Genomic DNA, 19,410 nt, shown 5'->3' on the forward strand with positions numbered 1-19,410 from the left:
TTTAACTTTCAAATCGAGGGAATCCGCTCTACTCTTTAATCTGTATTTTTTTATTATTTTATAAAAAAAACTTTTTAGTCCATTGAAGTCTAACGAGTGAAAAACTATAAGCGACACCTGCCTTTTAAAAATTACTATTCAACATTTTTATCGCAATCGATAAATGAATAATAGAAGTTAAAAATAATGAAATAAAAATGAAAAAAAAATAACAATAAAAAAAAAATATATTAATGGTACCGCAAATACAATTTTATTTTGCGAATAAATTATTATAAATAAATAATAATAATCTTATAATTATAAAACTAATATAGTGTATATCAACAAATAATCTTTTCGCAATATATCTGGCTGCCCCTCAGGGGTATTTTCAGCAATCATTTAAAATTATCGAGAACAATTTATATGTTATTTTTTTTTAAATGGATGATTCCGTAATTATGTCGAAGATTGAAGTCGAGTTCAGACTTAGAATGGAAGGTTTTTCGTGGAAGATTGAAATCGAGGTCAGACTTAGAAGAGAATGTTTTTTCGTGGAAGATTGAAGTCGAGTTCAGACTTAGAAGAGAATGTTTTTTCGTGGAAGATTGAAGTCGAGTTCAGACTTAAAGAGAAGGTTTTTTCGTTGAAGATTGAAGTCGAGTTCAGACTTAAAAGAGAAGGTTTTTTCGTGGAAGATTGAAGTCGAGTTCAGACTTAGAAGAGAAGGTTTTTTCGTTGAAGATTGAAGTCGAGTTCAGAATTGGAAGAGAAGGTTTTTTCGTTGAAGATTGAAGTCGAGTTCAGACTTAGAAGAGAAGGTTTTTTCGTGGAAGATTGAAGTCGAGTTAAGACTTAGAAGAGAAGGTTTTTTCGTTGAAGATTGAAGTCGAGTTCAGAATTAGAAGAGAAGGTTTTTTCGTGGAAGATTGAAGTCAAGTTCAGACGTAGAAGAGAAGGTTTGTTGAACGGGGGAGTCAATTTTAGATTACGCTTGATTAACAGTTGTTTCATTTAAAAAAAAATAAAAATTAAATTTTTAAAAATTTATAATTCCTTCCTCAAGAGCAATTTTTTTTATTGTACCGATAAGTACTTCCATGAATCTGTTTTTTGAATAACTAAATTAAGCCATACGACTGGACCTCTGAACAACTAAATACCACCTGTGAAGTTTATGGCTTTGACAAGGATATCTCAGTTTATGATCCACCGTGAGATATGTTCCTGTCTGTAGTAAGGGTTGTTAACACATCCTAAAAATGATGGATGTGCTCTTCGGCGGGACTCTGTGTTTATGTTTGTTTTATTATGATACGATATGCTACCAAGTCAACCCACTACACGCTAGCGGAGATAAATCTATCAAAGGATGCTGCAACAATGAAAATCGTAGATTCATAGATTTTAAGTGGCTGCTTCAAATATATGGATGAATTGATCCACCGCCACCTTTATTTCACAAACCGCGTTTTAGGAAATGCACTGACAGTTAAAGAGACCTGTTTTTGGACTTCGTTGGACCGTTTGTTCTCTTGGTTTAGTATGAATATTGCAAGCGGCTAAAATTCATGCGAGTGAGCGAAACCATTTATTCTACATTTTTCGTAACGTTTCTGTAATATTTTGTGTTCCATAGTGTTGAAAATAAGTTGATGGTAATGTAGAAACATCAAGGTTATATATTTTGTATAAATATTTATAAAGTTTAAATAGTGCTTATCTGTCACTAAAAGTTTAACTAAAAATATATATATTGCTAATATTTGCTGCCTTCACATATAGATTCTCCAACATATTCTATTAAAATCATTTAAAATCGAGGCTGGAGCAGTAATTTTAGTTCTCGCCTTCTTGGGTAAATAGGTCTCTTTACAGAGAAATAAGGACGGTGGTGATTGATCTAAAGACTCGGGGATTCAGTTGATACTATATATATTTATACAGATGTTCTTACTTACTTGAGAACAATCCAGTTATAAAAACTCAGTTATTATTATACACGGTGTACCTTGAACCAGTTGGTCGGCGATTGCTAAATACTGACTGGGTAACTAATTACGGTTTCATTTAATTTATTTATCACCTTTAGAAGTGGAAATATCTATTTTAATTTGCATACTAGGTGAAGTCTTCGTCGCTCATTTATATAGAGTTTTTCGATATTTCAGGTAGACAGTAACCTATTGTTTTGAAGGTCAAGTGAACAAAACTGCATCTTTGAATAAATAGGATATAGATACATAGACTAGATGCATTGGCCATGGTTGCCCGGGCTTAACGCAGAATTTTACGAAATTTCAAATAGACATTCAACTTCCTCTTGTTTTGAAGGTCAATTGTGCAAATTTTCATCAGTCTCGTAATAAATCTGCAGATTTGTATACAAATCAAATCCACGCAGCGCCCTCCCGGTGTCCGCCCGCCCGCCACAGTCACAGACACTCTTCTTTATATAAATAGATTACCTACAATAAACACGATAAGTGCTACAAAGAAAAATGTTGAAATTGTATTCAAGGTACATCACTTTCTACATACAGAAAATAATTAATATTGTCATATTGAATCGCTAGTCTAAAGATGAAATTGATACAAGTAGCTGCATGGAGAAAAGTGAGTTGCTACTTTATTAAAAATCTCTTCAAACTATTGGTAATCCGGTTAAAAAAGTTTTTAACCGAATTAAAAATAATTTGAAGAGATTTTTAATGAATTAGCAATACTAATTTTTCTCCGTGTTTATTAACGCAAGTCAATGACATTTCATTGTAGTGTTCCACAATTAATTCATTAAAAATAATATATGGTTTACTTACGTAGCCTTGTGAAAAACTACCGATGAAATATTTCGTAAAATGGCTTTAGCCGTGTTATTTATTGGTAACCAGACTAGATGACTAAGTAATTTCCTACCTTATTTTTTCATCTCCTTCTTCTCCCCACACCCACCACTTTCATACTCGTTACGTACCCCAAATTCCAGACGATTAGGAGCACTCTTGTGTGGTATTCACATTTAGGTAAAAAAAATTATACTTATATTAATTATTACAAATGGTTGTGCGTAATCATAATAAGTATCTTATAATTTTTATACATCAAATGTACAGTAATAAAAAACAAAAAAATATAATAAACGCTATCTTTCATATAGAGTCAATATAGATGGTCAGTGAGTATGGAATCTGCATGAAAAAGTCTTCTAAAGCGCCCATAAAAGAAACGGAATAAAGAGCTGTATCGATTAACAAATAAAAAATTCCTTAAAGGTTCAAAACCATTATCAGAATTCAGCTCCATTCAGTCTCAAATGGTCCACATACTCCACGGTGCAAGAACAATCAAAACGAATAAAAAAACACTCTTAAACACCATGTAAAAAATGCCAGCCTGCCTTTGTCCAGCGGATATGTTAGGACCTCTTACGAGGGTCCAGAGAAAATTGTGATTGTTGTATGTGTTATTTTCTAAACTAATTCTTAACACAAGAGAGTTGGATCCACCTAGCTTTAGATTGGACCCACAGCGAAGTGCGTGAAATCGGGAGAGAATAGAATGGGCGAAGATGAGGGACACCTGGGATTACAGAATGTGTTGGGACCCGTAAATTTAAACGTCAACAGCTGCTGTGCGAAGGGGCTCTAGTCTCTATCTCCAGCATCCCGGTGTATGAATCCTCGGGGATCATCGGAGACCACAGGGTGAAAAGGGATGTAATAAATGCCTTTCTTCTATTCAAAGCGTTGAAAGGGCCATTTAACTCTGAACAACACAATTAGTTCAAAGATATCTACATTTTCTACATTATGATCGCACAACAGGTCGACAAAATAAGGCGCTATATTCGTAACTCCATACAAAAAAAAATGTCGTTGCAAAATTATCTTTCCTGCTGATTTTATTCCGATGATTGACTATACTATATAAATATACCATTTTTTATTAATGGTGAAATTATGTTTTTAAAAGACAAGGTTTTTATGCAAAGCACAAAGGATAACAAATTATTATAAGCCTAAAACACAAATATAAATTGAAAAAAATCTTCTGAGAAAAACAATTGCTGCCGAGGGGAATTGAACCAGAATCATCATTTCTCGGAAGATTTTTATTTTATTTGTGTTTCAGGCTAATAATTATTGCTTTTTATATTTTTAATGTTAATACTGCAGAAGAGTCCCAATAGTCTAGAGCCAGTGAAACTATATAATCCCCAATCGGGGTATCTTGTGAGGTACTGGGAAGTAGATAAAGGAGAGAAAGGTGGGAAAGTACCTAGCTACTCAGATCTGCTAACCAAGCACGGCTAAAGCCATTTCAAGCAACGTTTCAATTCTCAATTATGGTCATTCACCAGGGTGATATGAATTAATAATTGTGAAATAACACAAATTAAGCAAATAAAATTTGCTTTTGTACGCCGGGATTTGAATCCGTGACCTCCGGATTCGTAGTTGAGTTAAATATCCCTTTATTACGGACGCCGTTTAAATAGACATGTTATCTCAAACATTGTTTTTGCAACGAAAAGCGAAATCAGTTAAATTAAATATAGTTGGCAAGCCCTGTCGGTAAATCCGTGCCATTAATATTTCTTAGAATCACACTTTTCTTTCGTTTTTAAAATAATTAATATGGATTCCTGTTAAGTCAGGACGGCGGAACTGATTCGTGATTAATATGCCTTAATACTCCCAGACAATACGAGGACAATGAGCAAATGGTGACAGGATGCTGCGAGTGATTTTTGAGATTCGTTTTTCATCTGGTCTTTTGTGCAGAGATTCTCATGTATTGGGACTTGGTACATTTCCACGAATGGGTGACTGAAACTAAATGGGGTGCCGGATTCCTGAATGATGCAGCGATTTTAGTTTTAGGATTTAACGTATGAGGATTGAGGTCATTAGGTATTTAATTACCATAAAGGTTTTTCTATTCACAACCATTTCATCGGAGGCTATTTTAGAGTAAGGAGAAATAGTTCACAAACGTGCTGCAATTTCAAGGACGGTTTCAGGCATTTCTTGGATATGACTTGATCTCTAAGCAGGTTGCCAGGATAGCAAGGCAGAGGCAGCGACAGTTAGAAAATGACGAGAATGTCGACTTGAACCATTTAGCCTCCGGCCTCCGTGTTCGAAGGGTAAGGCCCATTGTCCACCTAACCGCACGTCATACGCACGCTTTCGTCAATTGACGATTACAAGACGAATGCTTGCATCTTGCGTAGAAACAATGAAATCTGTGTCCACGAAGCGGCAACGTCACGTCAGCCGCTCGTCATGTGTTCGTCATGCGTTCGTAATGCGCTGCGCGCGGCAACATGTCACTACTCGACCGACCGCATTGCAGTATTTTGTCTTTGTATCAGTGGTCCAACAGTAGAGACTAAATTTTGGTACGTATGTTTAGTCATTCGGTAAAATGATTGAAATACAGAATCATCTTCTGATAACTCTCTGGCGGCAACAAACAATCTACAATTTATATTTATTTCGATGTATGGATGAATCCAGTACTTTCTTCGCCTGTTTCGTCGTCTTCTAATAAAATTGTATGCTATAATCACTTCATCGTCATCACTTGACATTTTCACAACAAAAGACTTGCTTTCTCGATGCTAGTTGAAAGAAAACTGAGACGTTTTGTAACGTGACTGACTATTGCATGAAGCAGCGTGGACACAACAAATATGCAAAATACGCCTACGTCATTTGTAGGTTACATGTATCCTACAAAAGACAATTGTGTAGACAATGGGCCTAAAGCTCTCGACAGGCAAGCAGAAGGTCGCGGTTTCAAATCCCGACGTGCGCAACTAAATTTCATTTAATTATTTGTGTTATTTCACAATTTAATCATTCAAAATAATATATGGTTTACTCGCGGCAGGTTCCAGAGTGAAAGATACTCTCAGTATCGCCCTGGTGAAAAATCACCATTCAGAATTAATGCTTGTGACCAAATCTGAATAGCCAGATACTCCCCCACCTTCCCCTCCCCACAACCTTCAGCCTCACATCATACCCTGATTAGGGATACCATAGTCTCACTGGCTCCAGACGGTTGAGAGCAATTGGGACTCTTGTGCGGTATTAAAATAAAAATGAAACTCTATATTGACCGGACCGGTCAGTGGTTGAGTGGGCATAGCGCTTGGGTCTCACCCGAGCGTCGCGTGTTCGATTCCTCGGCTGGCTAAGTCCTCCATCACAACACAAGCAACATTTTCGGCTTTCTGTGGTGGTAGTAGGAGATTTTCAAACATTGTTGGGTTATTCGTAACCTGGGAATGTTTGTCTTTCTTTTAAAATATATATATATATATATAGATTTTCCACGGACAACTCCACTAGAGAACAACTTTGACTACTACTTTTTATAACTTATAAAAAATGAATTGAACATCACATAGAAAATCACTTCAAAAAAAGATTAAAAAACTAATATACATACTTTATGGAAGTATTGCAAATAGGTCCTACGTCCTATGCAAAAGGAGTAATAGAATATGTGGTTGGTAGTGACCTCTTGACATGATGGGCGCGGAGTGTGGGTTGGCCGCCCTGGACTTGAGGGCAGCGCAGTCCCAGCGGTGGCGGCGCAACTGGTGGCGGCATTCGAGGGCGGCTGCGCGCATCCCATCCAGCGCGCTGGCGGCGGCAAGGGAGGCCCGCGAGCACACCCGCCGCTGTGCGCGCGACAGCCCGCTCACGGCCAGGCAGCCGGACGGACCCGACCTACACACATAACAAACATTATTATTATACTGTTTTTGTTAGAAAGCTGAAGAATTAGATAAAAAACATAAAATTTATATTGCCAATTTGAATTGTGAAACGGAATATATTCACATATCCAACAGAAACGCTATTTGCAGATTTCGGGTTGCCCCGAGTAGAGGATATCTTCAAAAAAATGCAATTATCCAAATTTATAAAGATAATATAATCAAAACTTTGAAACCCATCTATCAAAAAGATATCAATACAATATCAAAATACCAAACAAATGCAAAATAACGATACCTATTTAGGAATGAAGTATTTCAACAACCTTGCGTCTGAAATAAAGAAACTAAAGAATATCAACAAACTTAAACTAAAACTGAAGTTACACTTAACTAAATAATTGCCTGTTTTTCCCTTTATTTATAATTATTAACAGTCAATACTCATCTCCACTGTGTTTAGATGTTCCTAATTACTCAATAATTAGTACGTAACAGAATCCTGTACATGTACAACTAAACATATAGGTAATCCAGAAGTTTCAATTGTTCCTATTATATTATTATTGCATAATCTTATTCTATTTTCCTTATAATTAGTGTAACTCGCTCACCAAGCACAAGAACCAGTTTCTTCTTTGGTGAGATTGCGAATATATATATATATATATATATATATATATATATATATGTATGTTACAAAATATATATATATATATATATATATATATGTATGTTACAATGTATGTTACAAAATATATATATATATATATATATATATATATATATATATATATATATATATATATATATATATATATATATATATATATATATATATATTTTGTAACCATATGTACTTATATAACATCACTGTACCCACTTATGTATATTAAAAAAAAATAGAATTGATATAAGTTGGTGTGTACCCAGTATTTTTGAGCGGTATTAGCGGGGTAAGAGGGAACTGCTGACGGGTCTTCCAAACTAGTTCGAAAAACTTTTTCGAACATTTGGAAACCATCGATGCGATAAATAAATCCGAACGTGGCGATGCACTACGTAGTGTATTATTTAAAATCGAGCCGCTATTAATAACAGCCCTTACGTAAATGGCGATAAGGTGTAAATTCCCGCTTAACACCGTCCACCTGTTTTGATTTATACAAAAAAAAAACATGGCCAATAAGTGTATTTTATTTTATTTTGTCGATGTTCAGGCATAAATATTTAATTTTTTTCCGATCATTTTATAAATAACTTAATTTGCCACATTACACAATAAAATCATAACCGAAAATGGGTTTGTAAGTAGGAGATTTTGAATTTTAAAGCAGTTTTCATAGGCCCAGAAAAAAATAATTATACATTATTTTTTTCTGGGCCTATAAAAACTCGATGATTTCAAAGGCAGAGTATTCTACTCGCAGTATTTAATTAAAGCATCTGAAACATTTCTAGGCGACCAAATTTTCAAACAAAAAAACACATTATTTTGCATTGCTACATAGTGCATCGTCTTAAAATTATTTGCTTTTAATATAATTTAAATAAGTAATGCAAACATGTGAAAGTTTTTTTCGTCCATCCTGTACACCACTACAGAAGTAAGTGTCTCTTTAAAATTATTTGCATGTACTACTCTTACTTTGTAAAGCACCCCTGTGGCAATATTTAAAAAAAGTTGCCGTATAAATTAGCCACGAGCTCTTCGGCTTGCCCAACTTTGAATTAATTTTCAGTCGTAGTTGTTTTGAGACACGATTATTGCACAATGAAACGAAAAGCCTCGAAAACGGGAAACGTCTCTGGCCGCAATCAATTGACACTAATAGGCGTAAAACAACTTCAAAAAGTAATATTGCTTTATTGGACTTAATAAAATCCGCCTCCGGTGTGTTTCCTGCCAACTGAAAAAGTGCCCGCAGCAGACGTAACAAATCGTTAAATGTATATAAAAACATATCTCAAATACTGGTTCACATTACCACAAGTCATGTTTTGACAACAAAAAATGAAATGACCAATCATTAATTTATTTCTTTATCAGACTGGTTTCTTATTCGGGCTAATTTATGTTCCGTCCCTTTGGGGCTTTAGATATTCAATATAGTTATTTGGGCTGATTGAATTGGTCCATTCGATACTATCTCATTTCCTCCAGTGCGGCTATTCAATTTAATAGTTTACTATTTTTCTTGTGTTTTGTGACACCTTCAGGTATCGTTGTAATACAAACAGCGTAGTGTAGGCATCGATCAAAGGCCATTTTTGTAGTTTACAACATTCTGACCAATTTGTCAATCTACGGGTTAAGTTTAAATTTGAAAAGTTTGAAAAGCTTTCATATAATAACAAAGATGGCAGCACCATTCGCAAATTGATTATAAATACTGATTTGAACGAATGCCAGGATCTTAACGACGTAAGTGAAGCAGCCGTGCTAAAAATATGCGACGCGCGGCTCTGGTGTATTGGACAGACCTGCAAATGAATTTGCCCTATCAAATCTCTAAAATAAAGTAAGAATCTTAATAACATAAGTGATGAAGTCACGTACGAACAATTTTCGACGCGCGGCCCACCGTAATATACGGACCTACGGTCGACTTTGCCTTAGTAGGCCTGGAAAATCGACATTTTCCGTGGGGTTTATTTTAATGATTTCTGATGAACGTATTACTAAAATCTTATTAAATCTTAAATAAAATCAGAAAAATAAAATCTGGTTCTTACCGCCAATTTCATAGTTGAAAAACGTTTTACATGAAATATTTTAATTCAAAGAACCCCGTTATTAGAATCTTATGTCACCTCAATGGGATTAAGAATGTGAAATTTCATACAATTAATGAATTGCGATGGGAAACATTAATTTAATTGCGTTTATGTCAGATTGACAGCGAATGCATAATACCTATAAGAGGATTCGAACCAGCAAACTCCTAACTCAAAGTAAAATACATACTTATCATTTTAATTTTTGGAATAACTGAATGAGTAAAACCTCAACATTTAATATTTAATTATTTAAGATAATATTTAGTTGCGATTTTTAAATGAAAATATCAAACAGAAAAAGATACGATCGCATCTAAGACATGAACCCATGACCTTCGCCTTTCTGGGGCGCTGCTCTACTAACTGAGCTAACTGGGATCTTATTACCTTCGGTCATATTTCAACTGTATCATGTGATATCTGTGATGAACGCAGCTATCTTCTACAATCTACAGAATGCAACATCTTTACAAAAATTACCACCATTTCAATGGTGAGAAATCGTGTGTACTCATGAAATTTCTCCGTATTTGTTCAGTTTCTTATCTGATTCCATTACGGACGTGTGTAGCCGCAAGTGGTCGAAATAATTCTGTCTTTTTCAAATGTCTTCGTAAAGCGTAGAGGTAAAGTATGGAAACCAGTTTACGCGTAATAAACAAACCCAGTCAGAATAAAATCAGCGGCAATTTGTCGCACCTAATTTTGTTGTGTAGAGCAAGTCTCTGAGTAATGAGTACAAGCTTTCTGAACGCCATCCCTCATTAAGGAACTTAACTTATCGGACGAATTGGCTGATTAATTCATTTCCATTTGTCAAGTCTACTCATTCCTACAGAAATAACCTGGAATAGATCCTACTTAGAAAGGTTGTTGTTGCATCCAAAACTGCTTACGAATTACAGCTTCAAATGAACATTCAGGTGGACTGTTAATACATTTAAAACGAGACGAAATGGAATGGTGTTTTCTGGAATTGGGTGATAGTATATGTAGGAATGAACAATGTATGGAAAAAAGGAAAACAGGATGACCAATCAATTACCAAGAAGGAGCACATAACACAATCACAATTTAGTGAGTTCCAACGCGGTGTTTCGAGGTAATTATCGCCACAACAAAACTAATATAAAGTATTTAAAACGATTTTAAATCACTTCCAAGATAGTAAATTTCTTTCTTCTTACTTTCAAACGAGATTGTGTTCAAGAAAAACACCCAAAGCTTGCTTCAAAAGTTAGTCCCAATTCTTCTTTTGTTTTTAAAACAAATGCACTCGAATTTGCATTTGCATTGTTCCAAATTTCAAATATTTATCCAGCAAGGTGATAGTCAGGGATAGGTAGGAATTATGTATATTCTTTTTTCAAAACTATTTATTTCTAAAGACGTATTAATTATGCTAGATCTTAGTTTCTTGGTTCTATTACTGTAATGAATAACTTGACTTGGTAAAACAAACATATCAAGAAACTCTGGTGGAGTTCCGTTATTGCTGATAGATTTGAATCATTTATCGATGTATATATACATCCATCTGTAAACTTCTTCAAGACTTTGATGAAACTTATTCCATCTAATCCACACCACATTATGAAAGCAGCTTACATACTTCATAATATTTTCCTTCTGATTGCAAATAGAAATGAATTAATTTTGTAAGTTCCGTCATGCTGGCAAGTTTCTTAATCCTATACGCCGTAAATATAAATAATCTACACTGAACTCTACCGAACAGTTAAAACGGCCACCATCTCGAAACGGAGACGGAACGTACAAACAAATTTACCGATAAACTCATCCAAAAAAAATATTTTTGGAAAATTATCTTATTTGCTTATTTTATGATTTGACGTTAATACCGCACACAAGTCCTAACTGCTCCCAATAGTCTGTAGCCAGTGAGCCTATGGTGTCCCCGATCGCGGTATTTTATGAGGCTGAAGATAGTGGACAGGGAAATGAGACGTTAAAGAGGAAGTTGAAGAAGTACCTGGCTATTCAGATCTGGTCTTTCACGGTTCCATGATAACTCAACACAGTGACAATTGAACACACTTTTAAAAAGTGCTATAAAATCATTAGAAACGATGAAAAAAAAATGTAAACCTAACCTAACCTAAAATACTTAACCCAGTTAATAAAGTTTTTGTTTCATCACTTTCCATGACTTTATATAACTTTTTAAAGATGTGATGAATTATCATTTTGATGAGTTATCCGGTCACCGAAAATCACATACATTTATCAGCATTTCTATTGATACTTTCTTTAATGTTCTTATACATGGAATCGGTAATGTACCACCCATTTAGTTATATTTGTATTTTAATAATTTTTGAAAAACTGTCGAATAGATCGAAGTTATTAAAATGAAAATATGTAGTTAATCATTTCATATATCGAAAATTAAAAAAAATCACATTATTGTATTCAGCTAATACTTTGTGGTTGTTGGTTATCAAAATAAAATATTTTAACTCAGTAAAATACAACTTTTATGCCGTGCATATTTTTAACCCTGTTTAAGAAACTGTGGTTCCGAAACCGGTCGGAAAAATATTCTAAATAAAGTTGTGTTTTACTCAAGAAAATCATTTCTGTAAAGAAAATCTATTATTGAAATTATGGTACCGCCGCCCCGGCAACCAACACATCTGCCATAGGTCAGCACAAGTGGTTCGGTACTTTTGGTGATTTAGCAGGGGTGTCCGGGTTCATCGGGTGAGGTATGTATGAGAGGCTAGTTTGGGAGACCCTTTGACCTCTTCAACTGGTCTCTAGACCCATCGCCTTGCGCCGCAGTGGGAGGAATAAATTCAGGAGGACAAACTGATCCCTAGATTCCTACCCAACCATAATAACTTTTACATTCCCAGAACTTCCTCTCCTTCCTTTCCTTAAAAAAGATCCTCCACACAGCATCCCCAAAGATGACAGGCGCTGAGGTAAATTATTTTCCTCAGTCTTCCCGTGTGAGGTTAAAAATACACATTTACAACTGAAAATCGTAATAAACTTAAATATATTAGCATGCCCTAAACTAAACACTTAACTTATTTTTTCCAACACCATTCTCCTCATCAAGGAAAATATTTCTTTAATAAACAGAATTTACAGAAAAAAATCAGAAGCATTGATGATAAAATAGAAATATTAAACTCTGTCAAAAAATATTTTAGAGAAATCATTAATAAAATTTAATTTAGAAATATCATTAACAAAAAATATTTTAGAGAAATCATTAACAAAAAACATTTTAGAGAAATAATTAACAAAAAATATTTTAGAGAAGAAATCATTAACAAAAAACATTTTAGAGAAATAATTAACAAAAAATATTTTAGAGAAATCATTAACAAAAAAATATTTTAGAGAAATCATTAACAAAAAACATTTTAGAGAAATAACTGAAACAAAAAACTGAAACTCAATCGTGAAACACCACATAGCAAGAAGATGGGAAAATCCATATAATTTTAATAAAATCATTTACACCATTTCTGTTCATCCCCACTCCTTCTCTCAAATGTTATGTGTATAAACCATAGCTTAAGGATTAATTGTATTAGTCTAACGATAGCTATAATAAGCTGAAACCAGTCACGGTCAAAAGATAAAAAAGCGTAATTTTTTTTTCAAATTATGTTCGGAACATTTGGTTTCATAAAAGTATACATTTAAATTCTTCTGCAGTTAACTTTTAGAATTGAAAAAAAGTGTACTGTTTTTTTTCTTTCTTTTTAACACCGTTTAAATCATATTTATCACCGTATGAGACTATGTGAGTTGTTCCTAAAAGCGAACACTTTAGCCTGAAGAGTTTAAAAAATAAATAAATAAAGCGAGGAAGTACCTATACCAAACCTCTATGAACAATACATGAACGCATCCAATCACTAAAGCTAGTATTTTAAAAATAAGACATGACATAATGAAGAAATGACGCCACTAGGGAGTGACTGACTTCGGACGATTTGGAACTAGTTTAAGGTAATCGGTAAACAAATAAAGGCGTATTCTGTTGTCTTAGATTTTGGAATGTATTAAGTCAACAATGACAACAGAAAGGATGAGTACCTTATGGCTTATGGCTGATTGTTATCCACTGATAAAATTTTTGAGGAACGTTTAAAGAGTTGTGAGAAAAAAAATATGTAGACCATTTTGAAACTAATGTGATATGGAATCTACAAGTTTAAGTTGGAATTTTGTGCAACTGTTATCCACATCAATGGCACCCCTAATGGTGTATGTTGGGGGGAGGAAATGAGGGAGAGATATAAGAAGATTGGAAAGTACCTACCTACAGGATGTTAAACATAACTTAAGCCCATTCAGACAACATTTTGAACGTTAATATTGGTTTCCCACCTGGGGATAACCGAGGGTTGGTTGGTTGAGAACACTACTCCGGAAGAGCAAATTTGCAATTTTGAATGATTTTTTATTGTTCAGATGTGAAAATCAATCTTTCAAATAATTAAAAGCACTTCATTTAATTATGAACATGAAACCTCGGGTTGTATAATTAAGGATTCTAACGATCTATTGAGTTCTAAAACTACATTACTAAATAAAAAAATAAAGTAAAGTTATTGCTATCAAACCTTCTATGTGTTCTGTCAGTTTAATCTAAAATCAAATGTAAAGCACGTTTTTTTTCTTAAAAAACTACAATTTAATTTTTTTTTTACAAATTTATAATAATTTAATTATAATTAAATTATTAAATAAAAATAAAATAATATTTATTTAATTATAATTATAATTTATTTATTTAATTTAATTTATTTATTTAATTTAATTTATTTTCTTACAAATTTACAATAATTTAATTATTAAATTCAAATATAATAATATTTGTTTTATAAATTTTAATTATAACAAATATAAACTGACAATATTTGAAAATCTGAAAACCTCACACACGTTCATTACATAAAGATATGTTTCCCGTGGTGACCGGATAACTCATCAAAATAACAAATCAACACACCTATGAAAAGTGTTTTACAGTTTTGAAAAAAAAATAGTTACAATTTTTTTTTTTTTTTAATTTTAAAACCAAAAAAAATATTAGAAAGACAAACATTCCCAGGTTAGGAATAACCTGAAAATATTTGAAAATCTCTTACTACAACCACGGTAAGCTGAAAATGTTGCTTGTGTTGTGATGGAGCACTTTACCAGCCGAGGAATTGAACACACTACGCCTGGGTGGGACCCAATCGCGATGTCAACTCAGCCACCGACCGGTCAGTACCTATAATGTTATGTTACATCGTCCTTATCATTTCTGATTTTTATTTTATGGATAAAAAGGAACTAATAATATTGTAACAGTTTAAAATGATACAAATAATCAATTCATTGTGATAGTACTTTAGTACTTTATACGAGAACGGGATTATTACATTAAATTTCAATAGAAATTTGTGAAAACTGTACCTTTACAAGTATTTTAGGAATTTAATTAATAATAATATGTATGTATTTACCTCCGCTCCACAGGCTGATTATTACTAGTACCTACTATTGCTTAGGGCACTATTTAACGAGCTGTAGGTAGGATGGAATTGAACTGAAATATTTTTAGCTGAAATTATCTCCTCCAACGTTCGTTATAATTGCGTCAGAGAGTTGAGAGAGAAAAATAATTACTGCGTATTTATGTTACGACCGGACACACTTCTACATTTTAACATTTTTACTTTCGTAGTATTGAAATAATCACGCTGATATTTATACTATGAAAACAGTGGTTTTTGTGAGCAGGGGTGCTGTTTTGTGGCTCGCGGCCTGTCTCCGGGTCCGTTGTGTGACGCTGTTCCCACGGATCCAAGGGCCGGGAATGCAGAAAGAATGCCGCTGATGGGATCTGAATCTCGGGCCCGCAATTTGTTTGTCCACGTTCCAGGAGTAGAGGTTTTGTTGCTCCTCGCTGAGCCTACTGCTGGCTTTTTACCCCGGCCCTAGCCCCACCATCGGGGAATGGCCTTATCGCGCTGGTCGAGCGAGGCCTAAAGTGGACCGCTTATCTCCTAATTGTTATTTATTTTGTTTCCATAAGGTCCCGTCGATTCATAAATGAGTCGTCTAAATTACACATCTAATCTGAAATAATTTAATGCGCACTTAATTATCTAAAAGCACTTTAAATACACAAAAGGATTTATAAAAATGAAACTAATGCATACCAACTAGTGCCTACACGTATGAAAAATGGTTCCATGCTAACAGTAACTATTCAACACACGTTTAAAAAGTAATATAAAGTCATTAAAAACGATGAAATTTTTTTTTACCTAACCTAATATAACCTAATCTAATCTAATCTAACCTAACCTAACCTAACCTAACCTAACCTACTTAAACCAGTTAATAAAGTTTTTGTTTAATCACTTTCCATGACTTTATATAACTTTTTAAAGATGTGATGAATTATCATTTTGATGATTTATCCGGTCACCATGAAAAATATGTATTGAAAAAGCGGATTTCAATAAGATTATATACTAAACTGAGAAAATATTTTAGTGAAACGTAACTCAGGAATGAAATACTTACGACTCTTTTCACAAATCAAAACTCAGCGTTCGCCAAAATCAATAAATATTAACATTTAGAAACAACACTCCTTTTAGCGGTAACGATTAATAATTTGCTTAACGTTTATGACTAAGGGAGAGTTAAATAATGAAAATAAATTATTTAACCTGTCTTATAAAGTGTTGAAAATGCTCCAATGATAGCCAACCTCCGATAGAAGAATTCTTCCGAAGAAGAATTTGAAAATTACACTCAGATTAGACATTTCCGATCACTGTGAAATAGTGACCAATTTAAAATTTTTTGTTGAAGTGTCGGTCAATGATAAGTTCACAAAAAAAACAAATTCAATTGCAAATATTACTGTTTGGAAAAACTCTTGGGTTGGCATTTTAATCATGATAGAACGCTTAGGGTTAGTATATGTATTTTTTAAGGGTAGTTATTTTAAATGTAAGGTTGTTCTCATTGAAAAAATGTCCCCATTTATCACCCCTCCATCAACCCTTCATCATATCATATTATCTAATACGGTTCACCGGCTCACTTTAAACCCTTAATAATCCGGATATATTCATTTCTAAATTGTCCTCACATATTCCAAGCTATCCCATCGGTGGCCACTATGATAGTTCTTGTGTTATGTATTGTCAAATTCTGGTTTCTAAATTTTTAATTATTGCAGTGGAGCAAACTCCCTCGGTGCTCTTCTTCCTCCTCTTCTTACCCTCCCTCCCCTCTGTTTAATTTTATTTATAAAAAACTAATACCATAATTTTAATTCACTTTTTCAACTCTGAGAATTGATAAAAGCATTATTTAACGGATTTTTATGTGTAGTTCGGAATATTGTACACTGTGTCAAAACTCTTAGATATATTAAAAAATATACTATTTTTTAATCGGGTCGAATGATATCAATTACCGTGTGACTGCTGATTCCCCTGCTTTGTGTAACACTATCTCGGTAATAGGTATTACGATTTCTGATTTCCATTATTAATACACCTTCTCTTGATTAGTTATTTCAGTTAGTATTGTGTATCTTCCAAATACTTTGAAATCGGCATTCTTTAAAATAATTATTTTAAGAAACTTGAAACGAAATAATGATCTTATAACAACTGTAATTTATTGCTAATCTGTCAAACAAAGCACAAGAATGGAATTTTTTCATCGTCATTTAAGTTACTCAAGAAAATTAATTAATAGTATTAATAAGAGCATAGTTTATTTTTATACCAAGAACTAAATAACTAGAAGAAGATTTTTATGTAAATAACGGTGCAGCTGTAAAATTAATTTGAACCTCGTTGAGTGGAAAAATATGCGAGTAGAGATTGAAAAAAATATCTATGCAGCCGGGAGAGTCTTCAATATAGATAATGTTGATAAAAAATAAATGTTTTTAAAAACAAGTTCCTCTGATTGCCACCTGCGTAGTTAAGTTTGTAAATTTGAACCTAAAGTAAGAATTTCTGAGAATCTAAAATAAGGATAGGTTTACATTAACAAATAGCCGAGTCGAATAAGGATCTCAAGTCGGTAAAATCCCTAAAAAGTTAATTTCGATGTATCAAGTATTTTACTAAATCCTTCACGTAGAAAAAATGATTCTGTAAAAAAGTGATGACATGCCAATTTCCTGATAAAATATTAGTCATTCAGAATAAATCGAGAACACGTGTTTTTTTCATAATGATTATCATGACGGAATGCTACAATATCGGTATGTCAATATCAATATCAGTATTTGTATGAGCACGTGTTCCGTCGTTATCATAAAACATTCGTTTTTAACTGATACTTTATTAATATCTCTGTTAATTCATTCGTTAAAGGTTTGCAGTCCCATTTTAAACAGGAAAACGAACAATTTAACCAGATTATTAATAAATTAACTGTATTTTATACCAGTAAGTTTTCTTCGTGTAAAAATATTAGTGTGGCAATTTGAGATATTAAAGGTCAAAGTCAAGACATCAAAGAACACCAAAATTGATTTTTTTGCAAATAACTCCTAAAATAGTCGATAAAAGCTAGATTCAAGTTAAAGAAAACATTATTATCTATGAGATTGGTTACGTGCGTTTTTTCCATTAATTTAACCTTTTCGAGACATTGCGAGGAAAAGGAGTTTTTATGTGTATTTCGGGGGATAAGTATTTAGTAAAACATGCGAAGTGATTAAGTGTCCATCAATAATCCACAGTGCTAGGCTTTTCAGCCATTGGGGCATTTAGGCAATCACCCACCCCCCCCAGCATGTGCGGCACAGCGCGTGTCCGACACGAAGCGGTCCTCGCGGGTCGCGGTCCGGCGCACGTCCGACCGTTCATCTGTTCAACTGTTCAACGCTCATTTGAATAAACACCGGCGAAGGATGTATTTATTTATTTGAGCTAAAGATCAGTCAACATTTGTCCGGACAATGGGCGCAGTTTGCATATCCGTGGGACTGTCGGCTGCAATGCGCTCTTGACTGTTGACTGTTGACAGATCAGACACTATTGTCTGAAGGGAACATATTTTAGAAAATCGGACGCAGAGAAGCACTGAGAATGTTTAAATTTAGCCAAAGTACCTTATTTATTTATTGTAGTAACGTTTATAGAGTGTTAAAAATTATTAAATTAATGAAATTGCCACTGGGATGTGCATAAATATTAAAATTACAATTAAAAATATTTACAGCGTGCTTACAGCATTAAATCAAGGTTTAGTTGTTACTAGGTGAAAATGCAACTAGTGAAATGGCAGAAATAATAATGAGCAATTTAAATATAAAACATATTAAGCATATAAACATAGCACAGAGAAAGAAAATAAGGAAAGAAAATAAAGAAAGAAAAGAAATAAAGAAAAATAAGAAAGAACGAAAAAAAGAAAGAATGAAAGAAAGAAAGAAAGAAAGTAAGAAAGAAAGATAGAATGACAGAAAGAAGGAAAGAAAGAAGAGTAAAAATAATAAAGAAAATAAATAATTTTTAGTTAAAAATATTTCTATTTACCATGTATAATTTATTAGCTTATAGCTAATACAATTAGCACATGTTTTTAAATTATAAGAGGCTTAACAAAAAGGATTTGAAAAGATGTCTATATCGTCACATTCTACAGCATTTATAATCTACTCATTCTAGATATTGGATTGAAATAGTCAATATTGTCATTAAGTAAACTTGGTATCTATGGATGAATATGTGTTATTTTAATGAAGAATTCACAATGTGTAATTTAATTTGTTTTCAGCGATAATTAATTAAATGATAATTATATAATGTTCACATATGCATTAGGCACGTAAAGAAACCGTTATTTTTTATGTTTTTGTAAATTATGTTAGTTCATGGTTAGTG

General features: G+C 33.4%; 1 protein-coding gene across 1 annotated transcript in view; it reads right to left on the bottom strand.

Moving 5' to 3' along the window:
• Wnt10 (Wnt oncogene analog 10) overlaps window positions 1–19,410 on the bottom strand; it is an 83,129-nt gene that overhangs the window by 55,510 nt on the left and 8,209 nt on the right. Inside the window, exon 2 of the mRNA XM_089631028.1 lies at window positions 6,517–6,728. Within this exon, the coding sequence (XP_089487154.1) occupies window positions 6,517–6,728 (212 nt within the window). The remainder of the gene's footprint in view (window positions 1–6,516; window positions 6,729–19,410) is intronic.

This window comes from Hesperophylax consimilis, chromosome 4, assembly GCF_061612785.1.
Source record: "Hesperophylax consimilis isolate HC1 chromosome 4, BYU_Hcon_1.0, whole genome shotgun sequence".
Classification (NCBI taxonomy): Eukaryota; Metazoa; Arthropoda; class Insecta; order Trichoptera; family Limnephilidae; genus Hesperophylax; species Hesperophylax consimilis.